Here is a 27,203-nt window from a genome sequence, read left to right on the forward strand (position 1 = left end):
ACAGCGCTCTGTGCAGGTCACCTTTGTGAAGACCAGTTAACAGCGGATGGGTAGAGCTGCCTGGATACTCCTCTGGCAGCCGTATTATCCTGCCTCACTCCCCTTGTTTCAAAGGCACCTACTGAGTCTACCCACTCTCAAGGGTGACAGGACACCCAAACAGTTCAGATCACTTCCCTGGCTTTAAACTCCTACTCCCAACTTTGCACCTCCTTAAGCACTAACTCTGAGATTCCAAATCAAGGTGGATTCACCTCTTGACTATTGGTTCGTATCTTATCCTTTTAGACTCGGTCAGTTCTCTCCTGATGGCCTAGTATTTGTGAGCCAAATACTAGGGGGAATGTAAACTGTTCCCAACATGGCTGTTTAAGACGGCTATGCTCGGATTCTTGCTCAGCTCCAGGACACCAGGTTACATTCTGGTTCTAATGTCTGATTTCTCTCTTCCCCATCCAGACTATACCAGTTATCTCCTTGGTTGCCAAAAACAAAGGTAACAATCCAATGCCCTGGTCTCAGATGAAAGCAATTTGTTTGCTGTTTGTTTTAAAATAGAAAGACGCCAGTCATAAATGATGCGGTTGTGGTTTATTCTAAAGTCCTAAAAGAGGGAAGCAGGCTCATTATTCTACAGAGAGGCAACTGTAGTGAACATTTATTGAATGTTTACTGTGTGCTAAGTATTATCAAGAGTGCTTCTCTCCAACTGTTTCAGTGAATATGATCCCTGGGGCAAAATGGAAGAACATAGGCTATATTATAATATGGGTTCTAATTCTACACCAGGGGCTGCTGCAGAGTAACTCGAAGCCCTCTCCCAGAAGAAAGAATCTTCAAGTCAGCATTTATTTCCTACCCAATATTCCCTTCCTCAAGCAATTAACTCTAGTCTTTCATCTATTTTTCCTACGGCACGATTTTGAACTCCTGATCTCATTTACCATCCTCTGATTACAAAGACCACTCAATGATCAAAAGCTGTGGGGTTAAGATGAGGTATGGGATTAATCACCATTTATTATGCCAAGTTCTCTATTTTATCTAATTTAACAGGACTCTAAGGTAACCTGGAGTATTCTCATTTCTTGAAAATGCAAATAGAAGTAGATCTGAGAGGTCAAGCTATCTGCTCAAAGCCACACAGCCAATAAGTGATCCCTGAAAGGGGATCTAAAGCCATCCCTGTCACTCCATATCCCGTGACCTTTACTCACCACATTCATGGTTAGCTCCCTGCTCATGTGCACAGACAGCATGGCAGATATGGGTAGGACATACCCACAAACAGATGTGTAGTTGGGGACAGTGGGTATTAATGCTAGTTCTTTGCATCTGCTTTCTCACCCACAACAAAGTACTGACAACAGGACACATTCTTAGGGAAGAATCAGATAGATATTATACCTGGAGGTCGGCATCGGCTGCAAGTTTCTGGGCCCCCAGAGTCAAGTGGCCTCCCTCTATGACGGTGTTGGTGAGCTGGAGTTTGGAGGCTGCTTTCCTACAGACTATTTCCTCCACGGTGTCTCGGCCAATCAGCCGAATAACTTTAACAGACCTGTACAGAGTCAGAGGAGAGGAGGGTGCTGTGAGGGTCTGCACGGATGAACACAAGCATGCAAGGTCAACACACCTGTAGGAAACAAACCCCAAACACCATGCTCAGGGTACAGCTAAAGGGAGACTGTACTGTGGCCCTGAACATCTGTTAGAGATCTGGCCTCCCAGGGTTTCTATCTGAAGCTTTCCAAGAGAGTCAAGGGACTAGGAGGGGCTGTAACTGAGGTCCCTGATGGGAACAGAGGAGGAAAACCTCGGCAGATCTCCATTATCCTCTGGTCAAAGGGTAAGGCTCATCTTTGTAGCCTAACTCCACGACTCCAGAACTTCATTTTTAAACTGAATCCGACCTTAACTCAGGTACAAGGAGTTAAATCACTTCTCTAGTCCTTTCATGGCTTGAATCTGCTCTTTAATAAATCATGTGTGTTGGCCAGCACTCTAACGAGTCAGCAGGACAGCTGGGCTAAAAGCCAGGGCTCTCTCGCCCTCCAATCTGGGAGGTCACCGGGCCCACCAGGCTGCTCACCCCCCTCCCCAACCCAGAGCTACTGAGGAGCCAGGGATGCGGGAAAATGCTGGTGCTAGAATCTCTCACTTGTTCTGGCCGATCCGGTGAGCCCGGGCAGCTGCCTGCAAGTCATTCTGAGGATTGAAATCGCTGTCGACAAAAATAACGGTATCTGCAGCCGTTAGGTTCATGCCCACTCCACCTGAAAGCAATGCAAAAGGAACGTGATCAACAGCAGGCTGGCCACAGGCTAGACAATAAAGGCACCAGAATACAGGGGCATGAACGGTGAATTAAGATCAGACAAATCAATTGGCCTCACGTTCAAACTCACACCCATCCTGCCTCCAGGACCCTGCAGTGGTTGACAGGGCTACCTGGGCTCCTATTTAAGAGGACACAGACTCTTTCAAAGGAAGTATTTTAGATCTGCAAGAGGTCTTCTGCTGTGGGTGCTGCTAGGCGAGGAGTTACACCCGCTGCAGGCTGCGGCTCGGGTCGCAAGATCCCTGACGTAAGCGAATGAGCGCAGGGAATGACATTTATTCATTACACTCCTAAGCAGAGCGGGAAACCACCTCCCTCTGACTGGAGGTAACTTTAGAAAGTATTTTCTGTATCTGTTTCCACATTAACCAAAGAGAGGGTAACAAAACCAATCACAGGCCAAGAACACTCCATAAGACAACTTTCTGATCTTTCTTCAGCATTGTAGGAAAAGGACTGAGGCTTCCTGGATGATGAGAATTAATTAAGAGAACCAAGAAAGCAAATTACGGCTCTGTCTTTGATTAATGTGGAAACAAGTACAAAAGGGACTCCCTCTTGCCAGGGTCGTTACACCTCATTGTGGAGACAAGCGAGCCTGAAAGGGCTTGTTCCAACAGCCTGAATTAAAGACTAACTTTTGAGACGGGCTACCAACTCTAACCTGGCTCTCAAGACCAGTCAGGCAGGAACGTTCTAATTAAAGCCTTCATATAAAATTAAAGTTGGAATAAAGAGATAATAAAGACTGATTAATGAGAGATGCTAAATTATACCTTATAATAATACCAGCTATGCTTGTGCTGTGCTTACTGCGTGCCAGGCACTGTTCTAAGTGCTTTACATATACGGACTCCTTTAGTCCTCACGACAACCCTAGGGGTAGCTTACTATTATTACTCTCATTTTATAGACAGAAGAACAGAGAAGTCCAGGGACTCAGCAGAGATCACGCGGCCAGGAAGTGAAGGAGGCAGGAGTCAGTCCCTTGTGGTGTGGCTCCAAAGCCTTCACTCCCACCTGCTACGCCACAGTATCTCCCAGGCACTTATTTCATTACAGCATGAGCCATAGAAATTATCTTCTTCTTCTTCTCGGGTTAATGTTGTCAGAGTTCAACTCTTCCTCATTAAATTAACGGGTGATGTTTCACAAATAAGCTATTCTCCGGTCTTGTCTGGGACATCTCACGAGCTACCACTGCCACCTGGTGGCAACACGATTCAATCACAGATCTATCTGAAAGTTGGAAGGAAACCTGTTAAATAAAGAACCCTCCTAATTTACAGCTAAAAAGTGATAGCAAACACGGCCATTGGTGTTTGGAAAAGGCTCATGTCCAGGACTGCTTCAGTTCTTAAAAGATTAATCTGTTTTGAGTGACTCTAGTACTCCAGGGAGCTTACTCTTTCTTCCTAACTATAGACCTTCAAACATGATGCCGCTTTCAACATATGAAGATGATAAAATCATTAAAGCCTAAAGAGAGCTGCCTTCCCAGCTACTGAAGATACACTTGCCCCGACCCTTCCAGCTTCTCCTCCGACCACCCAGAGACAACGGAGGGCATGAATAAATGGCTGACGCAGGGTGCAGTCTGTGGTAATGGAAGCAAGTGGAGCCAAATGAATCAGATTGGACCCTTTTACCTGAGACACACACAGGTGAAAAAAATCTCCTATGGCCAGGGATTCTAACACGTCTTTTATGCACCCTCATAGTACTAGACACTTAAATGCTTTCTTTCTAAGATGGAACTCTCTCTTTATAAAGATACTGATCTCTCTTTAACAGAGGACACACATCCCCTTAGTGCTCCATCAAGATTCAGGTCTACAAAAAATAAGATAATGAAATTAAGATTCTAGAAGTTCAAAACTAAGGTCTGCTTGCTCCAGGACATAAGAAAAATTTCATCTCCAAGAAATGATTTCAAATGACTGAAGAGTGTATACATGCACTACAAATGTCCTATAAAATATTTATGACTTAAGTCATAAAGGTAATGTTACAAATAACTCCAGGGGGCACGTGGGTGGTTCAGTCAGATAAGCATCCAACTTCGGCTCAGGTCATGATCTCACGGTTCATGGGTTCGAGCCCCGTGTCGGGCTCTGTGCTGACAGCTAGCTCAGAGACTGGAGCCTGTCTTCAGATTCTGTGTCTCCCTTTTTCTCTGACTCTCCCCTGCTCACACTGTCTCTCTCTCTCAAAAATAAAGCATTAAAACATTTTTTGTAATAAATCCAAAAGAGGTGGCAATTTCATTTAGGACCATAGCCTTTTAAGAAGCTAGATTTTGATTGAGCTTTTACAGCATGATTCCCAACTACTTAAGGAAGGGAGATGACTAGCAGACGGGTTGGGAATTTACTTCCCAAATTCACAGCTGGAAAGGAGAGCTGTCTCTACTGCATGTGAATTACGGACATCTTACAGGACAACCCCAGCTCCGTGGTCAAAGCAGGTTAGAATTACTTTCCAACAACCCGTTTCAACCTTACTTGGCAGCTCAGGAAACATGGACAGGAGAGAAGCCCATGCCGGGAGCCCAGTACTCCGAAGATCTTATGATAAACCCCTCAATTCCACCGTTTTACACTCCTCCTTAATGACCTCACCTTTCAGAGAATTCAGGAAAAACCTGCTAGTGGCTGGGATGTGAAAGCACTGTATCTGCCCCTATAGGTCTGCTCTGTTAACGCCTCGGTGGCCTACCTGCCCTGGTACTCAGGAGAAAAACAAAAACAGGCTGCCGTCCAAAGTTCTTAACGGCCAGGTGTCTCTCTTCGCCTCTCACGGAACCATCCACACGCTCATAGCTGTATCCTTCACACAGAAAAACAAACCAGAAATATAAACCCTTTTCACATATTCTTTGGGGAATAAAACACTGTCAGCACAGAAGCAAATGCTAACTGCGTCCCTTTCTGTATACTTCACCCAAATCCATGGGAAAAATCTAAATTTAGGGGACATTTCCTTGTTTTACAAAAGAACTCAACATAGGGGCGCCTGGGTGGCTCAGTCAGTTAAGCATCCCAACTTCAGCTCAGGTCATGATCTCACAGTTTATGGGTTCGAGCCCTGCATCAGGCTCTGTGCTGACAGCTCAGAGCCTGGAGCCTACTTTGGATTCTGTGTCTTCCCCACCCCACCCCTTCCCTGTTCATTCTCTCTCATTCTCTCTCACTCTCTCTCAAAAATAAATAATAAAACATTTAAGAAACAAAAGAACATAATATACCTGTCTGGGTTTCTTAAATACATGCAGTTGACATATGTGGCACTCGTGGAATGAACAGTCAATTCTGACTATCCCAAGCAACCCTGAAACACACTGTGAACTACGCTGTGTGGTAGTTTCCAATCCTGCCTGGAGAGAGTTCTTGCTTAGGCAAGCAGTAAGGCAAGCACTTGGGTGCTAGTCAGTGAGCCTGCCCAATGGCCCAGCCATTGTTTTTCAATGAAGCTTCAGACTGTCGACCCATCACCACAGACCCCTATCAGGAAGGGGAATTATACTCAAGTGCTGTTTGTGAGTCTGGAGATTGCTCAACATGCCGATGGCATTTCCTGCCAAGCGTCCAATGGACCATGTATACTGCAGTACTGGGAGGGCATCAAGTGGCTCTGAGAGACCTACGCTGAATTCATGTTCTAAACAGTAAGGTCTGAAGCTGATCCTCCTTCACCACTGATCTCAAGATCAATCAGTGTTACACCCTTTTCCCATCATCCCACATAAATTTTCTTCAAAGTTTATTTATTCTGAGAGAGAGAGAGAATGCACGAGAGCATGCAAGTGGGGGAGGGGAGGGGAGAGAGGAAGAGAGAGAATCCCATGGAGGCTCTGCACTATCAGTACAGAGTCTGACACGGGCACGAACCCACAAACTGTGATCTAAGACTTCAGTCGAGATCAAGAGCCAACTACTTAACTAAGCCATCCAGAAGCCCTCCACAGTAATTTTATTATATATTAAACAGAATATCCAGGTAATAACTTACATTCCCTGTTGTTTATATAGAAAAAAAATTTCTTTCCCTTGGCTAATACGTGGGATCTCCATAATTTCATCTTTTCTACTGATCCTGAAAAAGTGCTCAAATGTTGAGTTGAATGTTGCAAGACATTGAAAGTTATTTTTTGGCAAGCATTTTTCAAAACACTCAACATTTCTGCAATTCACATTTCTTCCAGTCCCCACAATTTTAAATCCCATCGCCCATGGGAATGTATGTGTTTACTTCTGCCCATGTTTCTCTACCCGACTGTCAATCCTTGTGTGAAATACCTCTCTCCTTACTTTCAATCTTCTTTCGGTTCACAACAAAGTTCTTTCATTGCTTTCCTCTGTAATATCCCCACACCCCAGATTATTCTTCATGGACCTACTGGACTGTTAACTCCAAAAAAGCTTAAGCAACGTAACAACCAAGGGATGTCACCTCTGTAGTCCATGTAGTCTTGGAGAATATCCAACATCTGAGTCATTTGGGAGAAAAGTAAAACTCGATGGCCCCTGGCAAGACAGAGAAAAGGCAAAGCTGCCAACTCTGGGTATTTAAGGTGAGTTTCCCTCAGGTGAAACTTGCAAGGAACAGAAATACCAAAGGGCAAATGTAGGTACAATCATCTACAGAGACCCCGAGACGCGCTAACTGTCCCGTGTCAGGGGCTCCGCACATCATCGTACACTGCCGAACCCAAGCTCTCACACTGGAGGGGGGACATTCCTGGGAGCAAATGCCAGTGCTCCAGAGGGTACAGAAAGCCCTAGGATAATCAAGAAACTTCTGTAATGTCAATTTACTAATGGAAAGAAACATACACTTTCATTTTAATAGCAAAACATAGTTATATGAAGAATAAAATGCAAAATTCAAATACACAAAAGCCCAAATCAGAAACCCAGCGTGTGGTCAGCTGTCCACAGCCATTCACTACCTGGGGGTGTAAAATCACTAGCCGCTCATCTCCAGCTATACTTATTGGCTGTGAAGTATTGCTTCAGAGAAGCAAAGGGCAGGTGGCATCTCATATCCCCTACAATACATTAAAAAATTTATGTACAGGGAGGAGAGAGGAAAGAAGAGGCAAAATGAAGTAAAAAATGAGGATGAGCCTACATTCCTGTGTATCAAGTATTATTTTAAGATTACATAAAGAAAGAAATATGGCACTGTCAAAATTAGAGTGTCATTAGGAAAACGAATTTGATCTGAACTTGCGATGAGTATAAAGGAACAATTATGAAGAACCCCTTCAAGACTCTAGCCCCAGATGCTTGGAAAAGGCATTGAACTTGAAACCAAGGGCCTCAATTGTAATCCCATCTCTGTTATTTGCTGGCTGTGTGACTTTAGACAGTCATGACCACTCTGGGCCCATTTCAGCACCTCCTCCAGCTCTAACACACGTATAGGAGATCTATCAGAGCCAATAAAATATAGTAAGACATGCAAGTATTTGATTTGCACATTCCTAATGTTGAGTGATTTCACCAAATCCGAGGTTTTGAGGTTAGTTTAGGCTCACTTGGGGCAGTAGTCCCACAGGGAAAACTTAGAAACCCTTGGGAAGCTAGGCTTTTTCTAGACTCCTCTGTCCTACTAGGGACCAGAAGGATCATGTAGAGGCTGGACACTAGGCTACTGAACACTTTGCTGAACATTTTAAGGCTCCAGAAGTGACTTAGTCTTCTGCTACCCAACTCCTGTCTCTGGGAAAGAGTCCCCCAAGTTCGCCCTGAACCAAATGCCACAGGTTAACAAAAGTGCATATTTACTAAGGCCTCATTGGGTGCCAATTAATGCAAGGTACCAGCAGGCAATTAAAAAAGAAATGCTTGGGGCGCCTGGGTGGCTCAGTTGGTTAAGCATCTGGCTTCGGCTCAGGTCATGATCTCATGTTTCGTGGGTTTGAGCCCCGTGTCGGGCTCTGTGCTGACAGCTAACTTAGAGCCTGGAGCTTGCTTCAGATTCTGTGTCTCCCTCTCTCTCTGACCCTCCCCACCTTGAGCTGTCTCTCTCTGTCTCTCAAAAAAAAATTTTTTTTATTTAAAAAAAAAAATGCTTGATGTTATCTCTGTCCTCATGGAACTAAATAATATAGCTGGAATGATAAGATTAATACCAATTAACCAGACAACAGATTAAGGCAGAGCATTGCCAAGTGCTAGATTAGGATCCTAGGTGGTATAGGAATTCAGGAAAAGGAAGGATTATGGAGGGGACAAGGTGGGATGCGGAGGGGTATGGGTGTAGTTGCAGAGAAGGTGGAACCAGAATCAGGGTCTTAAAAATAGGAAAACTGGAATTAGTCTCAAGAAATCAATGACTTGCTCATTGTTCTGGTTTTAAAAATCATCAGCTCAGAGCAGAAAATGTGAACCAACCACCTACCTGGAATACAGGAATGCCAGGAGCTTATCCAGTAGATAAAGTTTCCCACTGGCCTCAATCAGATGGTCTCCAATTTCAAAAGGCTCTGGCTCCACACCTGAAAAAGAAGGAACCTGGTTCCAATAACGTGCCCCCAGTCAGGGCAGACTCCTAAAGACAAGATGCCCATAGTGAGGCTATAGCAAGAGGCCAAACTCCTGGTGACAATGAGCCCACATCTCATCTCTCTTTGAGATATTTTATAATCATGGGTTTGCGTGATAATCTCAGTGCTGCTTAGCATCAATCACAGAGCCTCAAACCCCCAATAGGCCTAATTAAGTGCCCATCCAAGGAACAAGCCCACTCCTTAGGAAAGGGAGACACAGGGACATTCTAACGTCCAGAGAATTGAAAATCTGACTCTTGCTTGAGAAAACAAATTAAGAAATAAGGCTCAGATGTATAAACTAGTAATTCTTAGGTTGGGGATGGCAGTCAGGATAACCTTGAGGGCTTCTTTCAAAATCTCCATGTTCCTAATTCCCCCTGCCTTAAAAAAAGATTCTGAAATGTACCTGATTAAGATTCTGCAATTCATAGTGCTGCCAGGGAAACACTCCCTTAAAAGGACTGCAGCAAACTCGGAACATTGATCCTACCCGTTCTAGTGCCCCCATGGCCACAGAAGTCCTGGGAGTGTCCCAGAGTCTACCTATCAGAGTGACTCAAAAAAGCCCTAGTTTGAATGAAAATGAAAACCCTACATACAGAGATATGTGGTATGTCTAAAGCAGCGCTCAGAGGGAAGTTTGCAGACATCTGTAAGGTAGATGGGAAGCAGCAAAGGAGGCTGAGAGGGAGGAGACACAGGCAAATGGAGAAGCAACAGAAAAGCGTTCCAAAAGCCAAAGGAAGAAAGTGTTTCAAGAAAGAAGTGATCAACTGTGTCAAAGGTTTTGAGAGGTTAAAATGTGAACTGACAACCATTGGAGACCACCGGTGAACTTGTAAAGTTCAATGGTGATGATGAAAAGCTGGCCTTGGAGTGGGTTTAAGACAATGGGACATCTAATCATGAAGAAATGATCCCTAAATCCAGATGAGACACCCCATGAAACAAATGGCCTCAATTCTTCAAAATTGTAATTTGGTGAAAGGTTAAGGAAAAAAAAAAAGCAAAGGTGACAAATATAATTCAGGATCTATGACTAGATCTGAATTTGAAAAGAAAAATCAAAGCCATGGGGAAGACACTAAGGGGACAGCTGAACAAAGTTGAATATGAACAATATATTAAACTACATCAACATAAAAAAACTAACAAGAGAAAATGGGGGGACACTAGACAATAAATACAGGCAATTCTTTTGAGGAATTTTTCTATGAGGTGGGCCACAGAAATGTTCATGAAAAGCAATGTGAGAAAAAAGGGCACTGTCTCACCATCAAACAAATATGGGTGATCCACACACTTTCGAAGCTGGGACAAGACATTCTGAAGTTTAACTTTCTTTGCCGTCTCATTTTCAAATGCATCTGAAAACAGAGACACAGAGAGAGATGGACTACTGAACAAAAACGAAACAAAACCTCAAAAACTCTGTTTCCATAAACGACCTTATTTATTTTAGGACTGTATCTCTCAAACCTATACTGACCTTCTAAATGTCACTGAATTGCATTAATTAACAGCATACTGGGTGGCTCAGCCAGTTGAGCATCCAACTCTTGATTTCAGCTCAGGTCATGATCCCAGGATCGTGGGATCAAGCCTGCCTTGAGCTCCACGCTGAGCATGGGGCATGCTTAAGATTTTCTCTCTCCCTCTGCCCCTCTCCCCACCGCGTGCACGCTCCCTCTAAAAAAATGCAAAGCCATAAACTCCGTTCCCACACCCAATTCCTCCCAGTGAATCTGATTCAACAAAAAATCTGTGCAAGGTGTTAAATATGGGACAGGGTGAAAAGAAGAAAGGCGTGACTGGCATACCTAGCATGCTTGTGTAACTGACTTCTACACAGTATGGACAGCTGTGTGGAGGAAGGAAAGGAAATTTCACCAGTGCAACAACCAATAAAGTCTGCATTACAGTAAAGATACCCTGCACGGTTTCACTGCAGCTGACCTGAACAGTATTCAGAACGCAAAATTCCATCCCATATTACCGTACAAAGCAAATATAATAAAATATTCTCCTCCGTGAAAATCACATCCTCAATGAGTTTCCAGGCAGTCAAGTGCCCTCTGATTACCTAGGTCTTTCATCAGAATGGCCTTGTAGTATTTCTTTTGCAATGCTGACAGGCCGTGGTAGATCACTACCTCTGTCTTCTTGGGAAGGTCTGTAGCTACCTCGGCTTTCACCCGCCTCAGAAGAAATGGCTGCAAGAGTTTGTGTAGTTCACTTGCTGTGTAAGGAAAGAAACCAACAACACAAGAAGTGTAGGACAAAATTTTGATACCAATTCCACATGCTAGACCATTACAGTAATTTTTCATAGTATAGGTGAGCCTTGAACAACATGGGTTTGAACCACACAGGTTCACTTAAATGTAGATTTCCCCCCATAAATACAATACAGTATTGTAAATGTATTTTCTCTTCCTTAGGATTTTCTTAACATTTTCTGTTCTTTGGCTCACTTGATTGTAAGGATACAGTATACAATATATTTAACACAAAAAAAATATGTCTTCACTGACTGTTTATGTTATCAGTAAGGCTTCCAGTCAACAGCAGGCTATTAGTTAAGTTTGGGAAGTCAAAAAGTTATATCAGATTTTCAACTCGGTGGTGGGGGGGCGGGGAACACCCTACCCCTGTGCTGAAGGATCAACTGTGTTTCTTCCTTCACTGGGTTCTTTTTCTCAACTCCTTCTGAAATTGTTACTGGCTCTCAACTCAAGAACTAGGAACACTCAAAGAACTTGATTTTTATTAATAATCTCATTTGCACAGAGGTGTACTGCTTCCTGGTACTTCTGCACTTAATTTGACTGAGTAGCATAAAGGCTTAGAAGTGTAGGACAAGTACTATTGTCCCCATTTTTATAGCTAAGTTAAGCAAGGCTCTGCAAAATTAAGCACACCTTATCCAAAGTCACCCAGCTAGATGCTAATGTTGCATTAATTCTTTTCACTTCAACGCCCTTGTTCCTTCCCCAGGGGTCATGAACTTCAAAAACTAGCCTGAGCTGGCTGGCATTCTGGTGCATGTCGAGTTGCCAGGTACAGCAAACAAAAATACAAGAATGCAGTGATATATAGTTCCACACAAACAACAAATACGTTTTTAATAGGAGGATGTCCCATGTGATATTTGATGGGCTGGCATGTATTTTATCTGGACCCTAAAAGTGGAGGCGCTGAGAGCAGGCTCCCCAGGGAATCTTCTGCTTGCAGTGTGGGCAGGCTGTGAGAGGCCCTTCCAACTCCCACCCACCTAGGACACGCACACCCACTAGCAGCATGCCCGACACTGGTTTGGACACTTGTCCTGGGATAATACTAGAGGGACGGAGAATTCTACGTGACACAGAGGCAAAAGAGCAAGAGGAAGGAGACTGCAGCTGGCAGCTGTACAAACAGGGACACTCCCTCCCTGCCTCCTTCCTCCATCCATCCATCCCAGACTGTGATCTGGGTGCACAGTTAACAGAAACCCCAGCGCCATGGCATGCTGAAGAGAAGTTTGGGCCTCTAGCACCCACACACTTTTCTGCCTCAGGAAATAGCTTACAAAATTATCGGAATTACATGTGAGGAAAAACAAAGCCTGCAACACAGCAGACACTTTCCATTCCTTCCAAAACTGATCCAAGGAGCCCTACTGTAGAATCACATAACAAACAAGTAAGAATCGTGAATAGCAGACAACTGGGAACAACAAGAGGGGATGTAGCACCACCTTAGCTTTGTGTGGCTCTTTCTCCCTGGAAGGTGTCCTCCAGTTATCGATTCTCTTTCTTTTCTATCTATAACCAATGTCTATTATGCACCAGGGCAGTTGCTGGGCCCAGACCTCTTGGCATGATTTGTAGGAAGGGAACTTGCCTGACTCGGACTCTTTCTCGACATCCTGGTAACGCTGAACAAACTCTCCCACCTGCTCCTTGGGAAAGACATCAGGCTCCACAAAACTGAGGAGTGAGTAGAGCTCTTGGAGGCTGTTCTGGATGGGAGTTCCGGTCAACAGGACACTGAAGACTACTGAGAACTCAAATATAGAAAATAAAAATTAAAAATCCATAACCTCAGAAAGCAAGACTGAGTTACCCGTCAAAACCTTTACAAAGAGAGGCATGATTTAATGGAATGACCATGAAGACATGAAATCAGAAGACTCAGGTTCAAGTTGTACACCAGCTGTTGGATGTAGGAAATAATACCCTTCAGTTTCAACTATAGGAAGCGGATAATAATCCTGGGAAGGAGATACTCTTCTAAGGAGGTGAGTAAAATCATTGTGGGAACTCTGAAGTACTTCATGAATATTCAATATGGTTATTATTGTTCAGTCTTTGTGAGAATTCAAGCGGCATGTTTTGACCCACATGGTGAGTCTGCTGAAAATTCATAGGCGCCTGGTATATATCCTCAAGTAGTTTGAAAAAGCTGTGGCATCAGGCCCACCACTACAAGCAGGAAGCAAGAAGATCCAGACTAAAAGAATGTCCTTTTGTAAAACTTGACAGTGTATCACATCTAAAACATCAAGATTTCTGGATGTTTCTGAGCCTTATACAGCCCAAAAGGAAAGAAATTCTTTAAGTTTTGAGCAGTTGATGAGAATACCAAGAATAAGAGACTAATGAAATAAAAGGTCAGGAAAAACAGTTACAGATATTAGGTTAAGCAAAGGAAAAGCTCTAAATTGACATTTGTAAGAACTTCTACCATTTGAGTTAAATAATGCAACAAAACTGGAAAGCTATATCTTGCATATTTCATTAAAAAATGAAATACAGTATGTATATATGTACATACCCATATGTACACATACATACACTTATTAAATATAAAAATACAGTATATTTTGATTTCTAGAATCAGCATATGTATATGTTTCAGTGTTCATATGCACAGCAAAGGATATGGCAGCAGATATATCCAACATTAACGTATGCAGGGGAGTAAATTATTGATGGTTTTTATTTTTATTCTTGTGTTTCTGTATTTAGATTTGGGAAAGGGTCATAAGGCGATACATCTTTTGTAGTAAGAAAAGGTAATGATAAAATGCAATTAAAACTGATTTGAAAAGTTATTAATACTTTTTTGCAATCTCTTTTTTGTTTTGTTTTAAATCGTCTAATCAGTGTCCATCCACTCATGCCTGGTCTCCCTAGAGGGCAATCCAAGTATTTTGAGTATTGGAACTGGTCAGAAATAAACACTTCCAATAACCAGCCCACATTTTTATGATGTGTGTTCACCAAGCAATGAGCTGGGGTGACCAAAGAATATGATGGCTGCTGGTCACTACAGTCAACTTACACTGTCATGTGAGTGAATGTACTTACTCAAAGTAGTGTCCATTTTAGCATCAAAACTTATCCCTGGGTGAAAAAAATCTGGAGATGATCTCTTTGTATACAGTATTCTATAAACTTTTCGTGTAGGGTATCTTGCAAATAATTCTCATGTTGTTTAATACTCGTCTACATCATCTTTCAGGGCAGCCTTACTCTGTCAAAGTACTTTGTGAATGTACTTTATAAACATAAACAAGGCGTAGCAGAAATTGTATGACCAACTCTCCATGTTTCACTACGAATGGCTTCCAACTTTCACAAGCAAAGTGAAAACCGTATTAGCCCACCTCTCAGCCCTATCAAAACATGCATTTCTTTCCAACCAACAAGCTGCCTGCAATTCAAACCTCACCTACAAAGGAACGCTTAGATGACACAGCAGAATTCCTTACAGAGTCCCTGAGCCTTAGTTTCCATATGAACAACAACAAGAGGCTCTAGGGCTAGCAACAGACCTCAGTTTCCCCACTCCAAACCCACCTGCTTCTCCTCGCCCATTATATATTAGCAACCTGGCATTACACATTATGAAGCAGTCTCTTATAGAGACTTCGGGAAAAAAATAGTTAGGAGTCCCTAAAAGAAGGCAAACAGAGCAGAGGTGGCCCCGCTAGGGGACAGCCATCTCTGAGAGTGGACCAATAACAGACAGTGACCATCTCTGCATCAAAATACTAAAAACTCCACCTTTTAGCCATTTAGTACAGAATTCAGACCTAAGGCTTTCTTCCAAATCACCTTTAATCTTATTACCTGATTTGCTATGGGACAGGGACCAGACTTCAGTGACGGTCACAGGAGTTCATGTATGTGGTGTCATTAACAAGCCTTTACGAGGTCAGCACACAGAAGGGCACTTCTTACTCACAAGCTGTTCCACTGGCTCCTCAGAAAAGAGGGCAAAGCTAGGGCTACACTGACATCTCTCATTTCTCACTGTGCCAGACCGATGTCAGAGATCAAGAGAAGGGAAGGAGATCAGCAGTGTCACACTCAAAAGTATGACAAAGACGAGAGAGGCGGGAGCTAATAGCCAATGGCATGCAACGGGTGTCTTCATGACTCCATGTGAACTGTAAAAGCTTTTAAAAAGGTAAGTGGAGGGGGAAGGGTGCAATATGTCAGGTGTATCTGCTATTGCAGACAGAAGAGGTGGAATAAGATTATTTTTAAAGAACTACCCCTTTGAAGAAGATCAGAAGAGAGCTGAAACATTTCAAAGAATACAATGTATTTTATTGCGATAGCATCTTATTTCCTGATAACCAGGTTTCAGTACATGTGTGAAAGATGAGAGGCAGGAGAAGCAAGACTATTTAAGTACTACCTCTGTCACTCACAAAATGTTTATTTAGCCCTGCAGAAATCTGACTGAAAAAAAAACGTTCAACTTCACTGACTCGATACAGGCCTAAAACAGTATTTTTTAAAAGGAAGTTATACAAAGACTAAGACTTCCTATGAGTTTACCTCTGAAAGTGTCTTATGCAGCAAGGAGCTTTGGTTTTTCAACCTGTGAGCTTCATCCACAACAAGAGTGCTCCAAGGGAAGCTGTGAGAGAGAAATCCAAGCTTTCAGTTTCGTGTAAAAACTCCAACATATGTCTTATAGCCAAACTGTCTTACCATGAAACTCTAACTATTGTTGGGAAGACTAATGAAGCCATTCTGTTAGAAACACACTCAGATTGCCTTCCTTTCTGAGACACATCTGGATAAGGTAGTACATTTAAGGGAATTTTTTTCCCAACACAGGAGAGACCTGTGCATAAAGGCAGAAAGGAAGGAGCTGGAGACAGAAAGCAAAAGGAAGTGCACCTGGGTGGCTCGGTCGGTTAAGCGTCCGACTTCGGCTCAGGGCATGATCTCATGGTTTGTGGGTTCGAGCCCCGCGTCAGGCTCTGTGCTGACAGCTCAGAGCCTGGAGCCTGTCTTCAGATTCTGTGTCTCCTTCTCTCTCTGACCCTCCCCTGTTCACGCTGTCTCTCCTTCTCTCTCAAAAATAAGTAAAACATTAAAAAAAATTTTTTTAAAGAAAGCAAAAGGAAACACTTATGACTACCGACTATGTTCCAGACACTGTGCTTGGGGCTTTATGTCTGTTATTTAATCCAAAAGAATATGGGGAGTGGACACTATTGTGCTCATTTCACCAACAAGGAGACTAAAGCTCAGAAAGATTATGTAACTACGTCAAGGTCATAAACGCTAGAATGAAGTAAAGCTGAGATTGAAACCCAGAAGAAAAATTAAGAGAAAATGGTGTCACAGTAGTTTAAAAAGAGCAAATAAAAAAAAAGGGGGGAGGGAAAACAGTGAGTAAGATCAAATGTTACAGACGACCAGGAAGATACATCCATTGGTATACTAACATGGAAGTCACTGGTGGCTATTGCCAAAGGACATTTTGTAGCACAGTAATTTACAACAATAATTTCTCAAGACTTGAGCCAAAATCAAGGGTCAGAGCTTTGACTAAGCCACCCAGGCATCCCAAGATGTGTAATTTTTTGAGATGTACTTCAAAAATCTCCACATGCGGCACCTGAGTGGCTCAGTCAGTTGTGTCCAACTCTTCATTTCAGCTCAGGTCATGATCCCAGGGTTCCTGAGATTAAGCCCCACATCAGGCTCCATGCTGACAGTGCATGGACACTGCTTCTGGTTCTCTCTCCTTCCCTCTCCCTCCCCCACTCGCTCTCAAAATAAATAAACTTAAAAAAAATTTTAAGGAGGGGCGCCTGGGTGGCTCAGTTGCTTAAGCGTCTGACTTTGGCTCAGGTCATGATCCTGCAATTCGTGGGTTCGAGCCCCGTGTCGGGCTCTGTGCTCACAGCTCAGAGCATGGAGCCTGCTTCAGATTCTGTGTCTCCCTCTTTCTCTGCCCCGCCTCCACTCGCACTTTCTCTCTCTCAAAAATAAACAAACATTAAAAAAATAAATGATAAGAAGAAAAAATCTCCAGAAAACTAAATGCTGCACTTGGATGTCCCCTTGCCATTATTAGCAATGCGGCCTTGGCGTGGTTACCTAATCTCTTGCTTTCTTCATCTATAAGATCTACACTTGCCTACTAGGGTTCTTATGAAGATCACCTAGGATACTTTAAGTAATCAAAAACACTGCTGTTCCAATCTTCTCGCCTTTTGAGACTTCCCACATCCTGCCTTGGACTACGAACATCTGTAGAGAGCCTCTCCCTCTGTTGGAGTCCATGTCCTCTGGGGCAGCTCTACAGTGCACTTTCCTGGTGCTGGTACTAACTCCTAAACAGTGTCTTTCCAGAGAAGAGATCTTCAACAAATATTAAGTTGGATATTAATAATAAAAAAGAGAAAGAGAGGGAAGGCCTATTTTCTTTTAAAGAAGAGTAAGATAACCTGCTCACTTAAATGAAACCTACGGGTTGGAAGTCATGAAATCTATACCTACTTTTAGTATCTCAAAATAGGACGAAAAGAGAAATCCAACTCAGAAGAGGCTGGATGAGAAATAACATTTAAAATACTGATGAAGCGTGTTGAAAACAGAAGTTTCTGGATATCAAAGACACAACCCCTAAGTAACTACATCAAAACTGCACATGCTATGCAGAATGAAATCCTGTCAACATACCTTTCTTACATACCTAACGTCTGGCTAGGGTTGAATTCACGTGGTAACCGCAGTCTTGACCCTCTACTGCAACACACCAGCCATGGCATCAGGGGGAACGGAAGAGTTAAATCTTGGCTTCCTAAACTTATGAGCTGGCATGAAAGCCTGGAAGCTAACTAATTAAAAGTGTATCTAAAACTCCCTTCCTAAAAAGTTAATTTCATAGCACTGACTGCTACTTGAAGACACTTCCAGGAAAAGGCTCAAACAATTCACCTCCTGTACTGTAGTAAACGGCAGTCCTGAAAGGTATCTGTGCAACGTGCCATGAAGAGAAGCTAGTTTGTGACCACCCACCACGAACACCTTCTTCAATCCTCTCACAACTGCCATCCAAAGTAGAGACAATCCTCATTTTACCGATGAAGAAGCTCACTAAGGTTACGTGACCCAGGGACACGCAGCTAATGAGGAAGGGGTGAGCCACCAGCTGGTGAGACTCTCGGAAGACATACCAGGAAGACGTCCAGACAGACCAGGAAAGACAAAGTACTAAAATGTAAAGGAAAGACATGACTCTCACGATACATTCAGGGGATTCTGAAGCGCTGCAACATACTCACGATTTTAGAAACGATGAATCTTTCAAGCAAATCTGAAAAATTAAGAAAAAAGACACATTATAAAGGCTAGTATTAATGTTATTGATATTAATAAGCTAGTTTCTTATTAGCTAAATCCTATAGTTTAGGAGGGGTAAGTCTTTTTCTTTTTAATTTTTTTAATGTTGATTTATTTTTGTAGACAGAGAGAACACAAGCAGAGAAAAGAGAGAGAGGGAGACACAGAATCTGAAGCAGGCTCCAGGCTCCGAGCTGTCAGCACAGAGCGCGACACGGGGCTCGAACCCATGAGCCGTGAGATCATGACCTGAGCCAAAATCGAATGTTTAATCGACTTAGCCACCCAGGCACCCGAAGGAGAGTTAAGTCTTAATCATTTCCTAAGTAAAGAAAGTTCTGGGCATAACTTCTAGGTAGCATTATCTCAGAGGAAAACAAAACCTGAGTAAGTGGCATGAGTAAGTGGAAGGTCTTGCCTTCAATTAGAGACTAAAAACTTCAAATGAGACTGGCACTGAGTGTCCTCTACTCTTGTCCTGTAGTAAGGGACAATGCCTCAACCCACAAAACCCTCTCCCCCTGCCTGCTCCTCCCTCCGCTTCACCAGCCAACAGGCAGCTCAAATGCCCACCCCCCAACCCCTCACTGGGGCACCTTCACTCTTGTCGCACCAGGAAAGAAGGAGAGATAGCCAACGAATCTGCAACACGATGGTCCTTCACTTCCTTAGGTAACAATCCCTCTCTGACAATCCAATGAGAGTGGACTTTTCTCCCAGAAAAATGTATGCTCTCCAAAAAAATTCAACTTAATTCCAGTAGATTCTACAACTTCTACGGTCCTAGGTTAAGAGTTCTTGCTAGAGAGAAATAAATGCAAACCTCATAGGTAGTTAGCAGCACATGAAAACGTGACTCCTGTTTCAGGTCCTGCTGTAGCCGGGCTCTCTCCTCCTTGTCACCTGCGTATGTTACACAGGAAAGCCCTGGAGCAAATCTGGATCCAAGAAAAGAGGTAGGTGAACACCAATACAGAGCTGAAGGGAAGCGTGTATATGTCTAGAAAACTACATTTCATGGAAGGATTACCGCCGTGCAGACTTCACCATGTTCTGAAACCAGAAAGAGTCCTGGAACTCTGAAATCTTACACATGGTTACAAGTACACCTACAGGTTAAGTTTCTGTGTGAATATTGGGAACGGTGGGATGAACATCTACAAGCACGTTGTGCTAATTCTAAAGAGAAAACTAATTTTTTCCATGTTGGTTACTTCCTAGGTCACTGTGAAAAAGGTGATTTATCCTTTAATTCAGCGAAATTTACAAAGTACCAATCTTCAAATTGCCAAATACTAACAATAACATCCACTAAACCTTCCCTCCTTCCAATTCAGAGTTCTCTGGAAGAAATAAAATCACTGCTTAGAACAGTGTGTTGCTTTATCATATTGCACATATCACCAGAAAAAAATCATACTCAATGTAAAAAACTTCAGTACCTTTCCATCTCTTCTGTCCAGTTGCTCAAAACAGACAAGGGGCAAAGAATCAGAAACGGTCCTTCATCATTTAATCTTCCTGCTAAGTAAATGAAGAGAGCAATAGTCTGGAACACACAAAAAGATGGCAATTTTTATAACATTTATTACTTTTCCATGAGAAACAACCACCAAGTTCCCACAACCTTGTAGTTGACTTGATACATCAAAAAAAATGTATAATCTTCCAAACATTCCTAGAGTGAAATCCTGTAAGCATAAATATAATGGTCAAAGAAATTCATGGCACCAGATTACATCAATAGTTAACAAGCAATGATGCTCAGTGTTTATGTAATTAACCCTGCAATACAAAAGGAAACAAATCAGGAAAGACAAACAGAAATAAATGAAAAAAATGCAAATAATACACAAGATCAAGAATATTCTGAAAACATGAGGCAAGAACTTCTAGGTTGTGACTAAAGATGACCTACCACATGGTGGCCTCCGCTGTTTGCCACTCCGTCCTGAGGGAGGATGCCTGCCTTCCTAAGCCCTCCCTCCTTTCTCTAACTTTTGCTGTCCTGTCACATGCATTTATAGAGCATCTTCTATTTGCTAAGCACTGTTTTAAGTTCTGGAATATAACACTGAACAAAACAGACAAAACTCCCAGCTCCCCTGAACATACGTTCTAGTGAGGAAAACAAATGATAAATAATTCATAAGCTTAAGTAGGTCTAAAAAACAAAAATCTTTGTAAAGCCAAATAGGCACGTTTTAGGATAAAGTTGTACACACAGCTTTTAAAAGTTTCTTTAAAATTTAAGGTTGCTGTCAGGGCACCTGGGTGGCTCAGTTGGTTAAGCATCCAACTTTGGTTCAGGTCATGATCTCGAGGTTCATGGGTTCGAGCCCCACGTTGGGCTCTGTGCGGACAGTTCAGAGCCTGGAACCTGCTTCAAATTCTCTGTCTCCCTCTCTCTCTGGCCCTCCCCTATTTGCACTCTGTCTTTCTCTCTCAAAAATACATAAATAGTTTTAAAAAATTTTTACTTAAAAAAAATGTAAATAGAATCTCAGCTGGTCCACCCGAGACCCACTGAGTGCCAACCCTAGTCTCCCGCGCGGTCCCATTTCCGCTCCAACAAGATGAAAAAAACTATCATGAACCAGGAGAAACTTGTCAAACTGCAAGCATAAGTGCGCATTGGTGGGAAAGGAACTGCTCTCCGAAAGAAGAAGGTGGTCCACAGAACAGGTACAGCAGATGGTAAAAAACGTCAGTTCTCCTTAAAGAAGTTAAGGGTAAACAATGACTGCTGGTACTGAAGAAGTGACTATGTTCACAAGCCAAGGAACGGTGACCCACTTTAAACCCTGAAGTGCAGGCATCCCTGGCTGGGAACACCTTCACCATCACGGGCCACGCGGAGACGAAGGAGCTGACAGAACTGCTACCCAGCGTCTTACACCAGCGTGGTGCCCTCTGACTAGCTGAAGGAGGCTGGCGGGAGCTCTGCCCACACAACCCGTGGATGGCAAGGCACCACCTGCTCCAGGAGAGGATGAAGATGATGAAGTTCCAGATCTTGTGGAGAATTTCCATGAAGCTTCCAAGAATGAAGCAAACTGAATTGAGTCAACTTCCGAAGAAGATAAAACTTGAAGAAGTTACTGGGAGCTGCTATTTTATATTATGACTGCTTTTTAAAAATTTTATTCATGGATCTGATAAAACCTAGATCTCTAATATCTTTAAGCTCGAGCCCCTTGGACACTGCAGCTCTTTTCAGTTTTTGCTTATACACAATTCATTCTTTGTAGCTAATTAAGCTGAAGAAGCCTGGGAATAAAGTTTGAAAGAAGATTAATAAAAAATAACAATAAATTTTAAAAATTTAAAAATGTAAATAAATAAGTAAAAGTCTGCTGTGATATACAGAGAAAACAGTGCTCTTCCATAAAGCAAAATGTTTAAGGAGTCCCATCCCCAAATGCTGAACCTTTTTTGAGGAAATCTATCCTAAAGATACATTCCAAAACCCTGAAAAGGCTCTATGCCCAAGGATGTTCACAGTATGGTTAAACAGCACAAAAAGAAGGGACCTGGTCATTCCTCATCTGTAGAATACTTAAGTAAATTATGATGAACTCTCTTGATGGAATATTATGTAGCCAGCAGAAAATGACTGTGAAGAATATAATAAAATGGATAAGCACAATGACAATGTTAGATTAATAAAATACAAACTACAGGGGCTGCTGGGTGGCTCAGTCAGTTAAGTGTCAGACTCATGATCTCAGCTCAGGTTTTGATCTCAGGGTCATGAGTTCAAGCCCCTCACTGGTCTCCATAACCAGCACGGAATCTACTTAAAACAAGCAAACAAACTGTATGCCTACTATAATGTCAACCATTTAAGACACACTGTGGTTAGAGGGTGACAGTTACTTTTTAACTGAGATTACATTAATTATATAATGAAAATAATTTCCTTTTTTAACTTCCCACCACTTTCCAGCCCAGACTGTGCCAGAGCAGTCACCCAATAAGTGCTTACTAGAATAAACTCATTCTGTTCAGCTTTGGCTGAGGAAACCACTGAGAGCAGATTTACCTTCTGTTACCGTAAACCAGACAATACCTACAAAATTTGGATTCACTGGTGGATTCTACCAAACATTTAAGGAAGAAACCATACCAATTCTTTTAGAAAACTGCAGAGGATGGAATATTTCTCAATTCATTCTGAGTCTATCTTTTTTACCATAATGCTAAAGCCAAAGATATTGTAAGAAAAGGAAACTATAGACAAATACCCTTCATGAACACAAATGTAAAAATTCTAAACAAAATTTTAGCAAAATGACAGATGTTTTTAGGGCACTTAAAGTAGATCTATAGGAACACTCTGGAGAGGGGTGCCTGGGTGGCTCAGTCAGTTAAGCGTCCGGCTTCAGCTCAGGGCATGATCTCACGGTTCATGGGTTCGAGCCCCGCATCAGGCTCTGTGCTGAGAGCTTAGAGCCTGGAGCCTGTCTTCAAATTCTGTGTCTCCCTCTCTCTCTGACCCTCCCCTGTTCGTGCTGTCTCTCTCTGTCTCTCAAAAATAAATTAAAAAAAAATTTTTTTAATTATCAAAGGAACATTCTGGAGAAAGGCAAAGGACAAGTGGAATTTACTGGCTCTGAATGAGGCTGGGGGGGTCCCAATGTGGGAAGCAAAGGAGACTGCGGTGGGTGGGGAGTTCCATACATGACTGAAGTGTCTCTCAAGAGGTCTGGTACCCAGACATTCAGAAAACTTACCTTCGTTCTAGTTCTTCAGCTCTTCGTTCAGAAATGCCCTAGAACCCAATTTATTTGCCTGAGAAACCTGAAGGTGGCAAATGACATCCTTGAGGAGACTGGACTCACAGGTCATTTTGTATTCTGAAGAGCGCCAAGATCAACAGGGTATACCTGGCTTAAATAAAGTAGTCTCCCACACACAGTCACACAGAACGTGCAGAATTACGTGCAGAACTGCTCCAGCTTGACAGTGCATGTATGGAAGGTCAACCCGGCAGGGGGCACTTAGCTTCTAAAAGGACTGAGGAGACCTCATTCTGTGTGTTTACCGGTATGGGGAAACTTACACTGCCACAGTTTTTGATCAAGGGTCTTCTGCCGTATAGCCTGACTGCACTGACTTTCTTCGGTATTCTATAGATGAGTAAACCTTGTGTGACTAACCCAAGGGATGTCCGTATCGGAACTGTCAAGCAATCCGACCCTACCACTGACATCTGTCAACATGGGACTGTGTTGGTGATCACCCTATCAGAATAACTGATCTCAACCGCCTGCTTATCAATGTGCAAGGAGGCCACATCTGGTCCTCCAGGTGTCTAAACTGGGTACTACCACTAGCTGGCCAAGGCGTTCTGGAAGACAGGACACTTCCTCTGCATTTCTCCAACCCGGCACAAAAATGAGAAGTAGCTCTACCATCCACGAAGGAAAAGAGATACATGTTAGAAGTAATCCAGTTATGGGGCGCCTGAGTGGCTCAGGTGATTGAGTGGCCGACTTTGGCTCTGGTCATGATCTTATGGGTTCGAGCCCCACGTCAGGCTCTGTGCTGACAGCTCAGTGCCTGGAGCCTGCTTCTGATTCTGTGTCTCCCTCCCTCTCTCTCTCTGCCCCTCCCCTGCTCATGCTCTGTGTGTGTGTGTGTGTGTGTGTGTGTGTGTGTGTGTGTGTGTCTCTCTCTCTCTCTCAAAAATAAAGAAACATTAAAAAAATAAATTTAAAAAAAAGTAATCCAGTTAACTAGACAGAAGTACTGCAGAGGAGGGCAGAGTCAACTGGATCCCTGGGACAAGTGTATTTGATTTACACAGAGACAAACCCTGCCCATTAACTGCAATCCAGTGTCAGGGTTCGATAAGCATAGTGACACAGTTCAAAACCATCCTCATAAGTAGAAAAGTCAACTCCAAGGACATGATCTCTTAACAAAGGTTCAAGCATTTCACCTCTGAACATAAAACACTTACTGGTAGCTAGCAGCTGAAAGCTAGAAACGAGTTGTGAGGAGGTAGTAGTTTAGTGGAGGCAAACGCTGGTACCCCACAGTAACATACCTGGCAGGTCTTCCCCAGGCCCATCTCATCTCCCAGGATGCAGCCATTCTGACAATGGAAGCACTGGGCCAGCCAGTTGACCCCCTCCAGTTGATAAGAACGCAGATGAATCCCTAGAAATAAAAAACACAGCAAGTCTGAAGAGCAGGCATTTCAGCAAACCCACAAGATGTCTCCAAAGACTTCAACAAAAGACCACCACAGCTGTATCCTTTGTGAAGAAGTTACAGAAATGTAAACATTTGCTGACTTCCAAATGACTTTTTTTTCCCAAATGACTTTTTGAGCAGACTTAGTCACTGTTATATTTGAAGACCTAAAACAGCCTGTCAGTGTCACGGGATGTACTTGACAGATGAGAAAGTCACCCTGGGAGCTGGCCTTTATAGTGCCTGGCTTTCATGCCAGTGTCCATTCTAGGAAAGAGGCATTACCAATGCAACATAACCACAAACAACACATGTGTCTGTCTGCTTAGCTGCAACTATTTAAATTTGCTATCTGTGCTAAAGGAAACAAATCAAGACAGGACAGATTTCAGTTATGTTTCAACAGAGGAGGAGCACTGTTAAGAACGGAAATAATGTTGCAAAGAGAATGTTTAACAGTGCACAAGGACAGCAGAAGATATCTGAAACCCACAGGGAGCCTCTGCTCTTTTTTCTCTCCCTTGAGGAAAAAAATCCAGTTTCAGAGAATAACCATATCTAGGGAAAATTTAGGAAGACCCCAAACTATTAACAAAACCGTAACTTTCTGGTTTAAACTAATGACCTTTAAAAATTATCTAGACTGGGGCACCTGGGTGGCTCAGTCGGTTAAGCGTCTGATTTCGGCTTAGGTTATGATCTCACAGTTCGTCAGTTTGAGCCCTGCGTTGGGCTCTGTGCTGACGGCTCAGAGCCTGGAGCCTGCTTCAGATTCTGTGTCTCCCTCTCTCTCTGCCCCTCCCCTGCTCATGCTCTGTCTAAAATAAATAAATGTTAAAAAACATTTTTTTACTAAAAAAAAATAAACTGGATGATATATAACAATTGTAGAACACTAAAAAAATGAACACATTATTTTTATTAAGCACTTCCTAAATACCAAGAACAGTGAACACTTTACATAAATGGTCCCATTTAACACCTATCACAATCTTATGCACTAGGTACTATCCCCATTTGTAGTTTAGCAAATTCAGACAACTGAGGTCCTAGTGCAAGATACACTGTGAGGATGGTGGGTAGGGGGCGGGCAAAATGGGTGAAGGGCAGGGAGAGACACAAGCTTCCTGCTGGGACAGCACAGGAATATAGTCAAAGATACTTGAATGGCATTAAGTAGTGACAAACAGTAGCTACATCTGTGGTGAGCATAACATAATATACAGACGCTGAATCGCTGTGTGGTACAACTGACACTAATGTTAACAGTGTGTGTCAACTATACTCAAATTAAAAATAAACAAAATTAGGGGCGCCTGGGTGGCTCAGTCAGTTGTGCGTCGACTTCAGCTGAGGTCATCATCTTGCAGTTCACGAGTTCAAGCCCCATATTGGGCTCTGCTCTGATAGCTCAGAGCCTGGAGCCTGCTTTGGATTCTGTGTCTCCCTCTCTCTCTGCTCCTCCCCTTCCCATGCTCTGTCTCTCTCTCAAAAATAAGTAAACATTAAAAAAAGTTCTTTAAAAACAATAAATAAAATTAAAGAGATAAAATAAAATAACGTTTTAAAAAATCACAGCAATGTAGGAAGACCCTGAACTCACTTCTTCCCAAGGATACACCAAATCTACAGCTATATATGGAGAAATTTCCTCTGGAAAGTAACTTAAAAACTGAGACACTATCTCACCATAAACCCCACCCCAAGACATGACCCACAATCGGTAGGGGGCCAAGGGGGACACACTGGGCACCCAACTCTTAAGACTGGCTCCTGAGAGACAAACCCTCAAAACATTTGGCTTTGAAAACCAGCAGAGGTGGCGTCCACAAAACCACAGGGTGGTAGTAAACTGAGGAACAGCTCTACAAGGGTCCGCAGATGGACTCACCTGCCCCAGGGCCCAGCACAGAAGCAGCCCTCTGAAAAGTGCTCAGACTTTAAGTGAAAAAGACTCCCTAAGAGCAGAGCACTGGTATGAGGGGCTGGGGCCTGGGGAGTCCTCTCCGGGGATGGAAACTGGTAGGCACCATCTTCTCTCTCCGCCTTGCTAAAGCAGGTGGGGGGGTGCCAGCTCTTTTTTTTCCTTTTCTCCTCCCACCCCCCACCCTTTGTTTTCTTTCTTTGTGGGTGCCATCTTCACACTATATCCCCCTGGGTGCTGCAGGGCACCAGGACCTCCCAGAAGGGAGCTTCTACAAACATCTGATGCCCTAGTTTTTACCTCAGGTGCCCTGGTTTCTTTCTAAAAATGCTACCCAGGGGATGCTCCTGGATTGCTGGCCCTGGAGGTTAGAAGGGCTTGTGGTGCTGGGTCCCGTGGGACAGTAACAATTGGGAGATTCTGTTCTTGGCAGACTACCACCCCAGGGCACTGAACAGAGAGCTGAAACACACCCCCAGTCTTTCTGAGAAAGAGGCCTATTTGCTTGTCCATGAGCTTTGACGGGTTTGG

At 43.1% G+C, this 27,203-nt stretch overlaps 1 protein-coding gene and 1 pseudogene across 2 annotated transcripts in view; one reads left to right on the plus strand and one right to left on the minus strand.

The window, feature by feature from the left end:
- The window catches only part of CHD1L (chromodomain helicase DNA binding protein 1 like), a 56,861-nt gene that overhangs the window by 20,859 nt on the left and 8,799 nt on the right, over positions 1–27,203 (minus strand). For both annotated transcript variants that reach the window (XM_029947121.1, XM_029947120.1), the window contains exons 2-14: positions 24,600–24,712; positions 19,987–20,093; positions 19,368–19,482; positions 18,487–18,518; positions 15,737–15,818; positions 12,786–12,948; positions 10,984–11,139; positions 10,175–10,267; positions 8,750–8,846; positions 6,794–6,867; positions 5,060–5,170; positions 2,162–2,276; positions 1,408–1,561 (exon numbers count right to left, since the gene is read on the minus strand). In XM_029947121.1, coding sequence (XP_029802981.1) covers positions 1,408–1,561; positions 2,162–2,276; positions 5,060–5,170; positions 6,794–6,867; positions 8,750–8,846; positions 10,175–10,267; positions 10,984–11,139; positions 12,786–12,948; positions 15,737–15,818; positions 18,487–18,518; positions 19,368–19,482; positions 19,987–20,093; positions 24,600–24,712 — 1,412 coding nt within the window. The remainder of the gene's footprint in view (positions 1–1,407; positions 1,562–2,161; positions 2,277–5,059; positions 5,171–6,793; positions 6,868–8,749; positions 8,847–10,174; positions 10,268–10,983; positions 11,140–12,785; positions 12,949–15,736; positions 15,819–18,486; positions 18,519–19,367; positions 19,483–19,986; positions 20,094–24,599; positions 24,713–27,203) is intronic.
- On the plus strand, positions 20,027–21,642 carry LOC115298390 (annotated as a pseudogene).

The sequence above is a fragment of the Suricata suricatta genome, chromosome 8 (assembly GCF_006229205.1).
Source record: "Suricata suricatta isolate VVHF042 chromosome 8, meerkat_22Aug2017_6uvM2_HiC, whole genome shotgun sequence".
NCBI classification, from domain to species: domain Eukaryota; kingdom Metazoa; phylum Chordata; class Mammalia; order Carnivora; family Herpestidae; genus Suricata; species Suricata suricatta.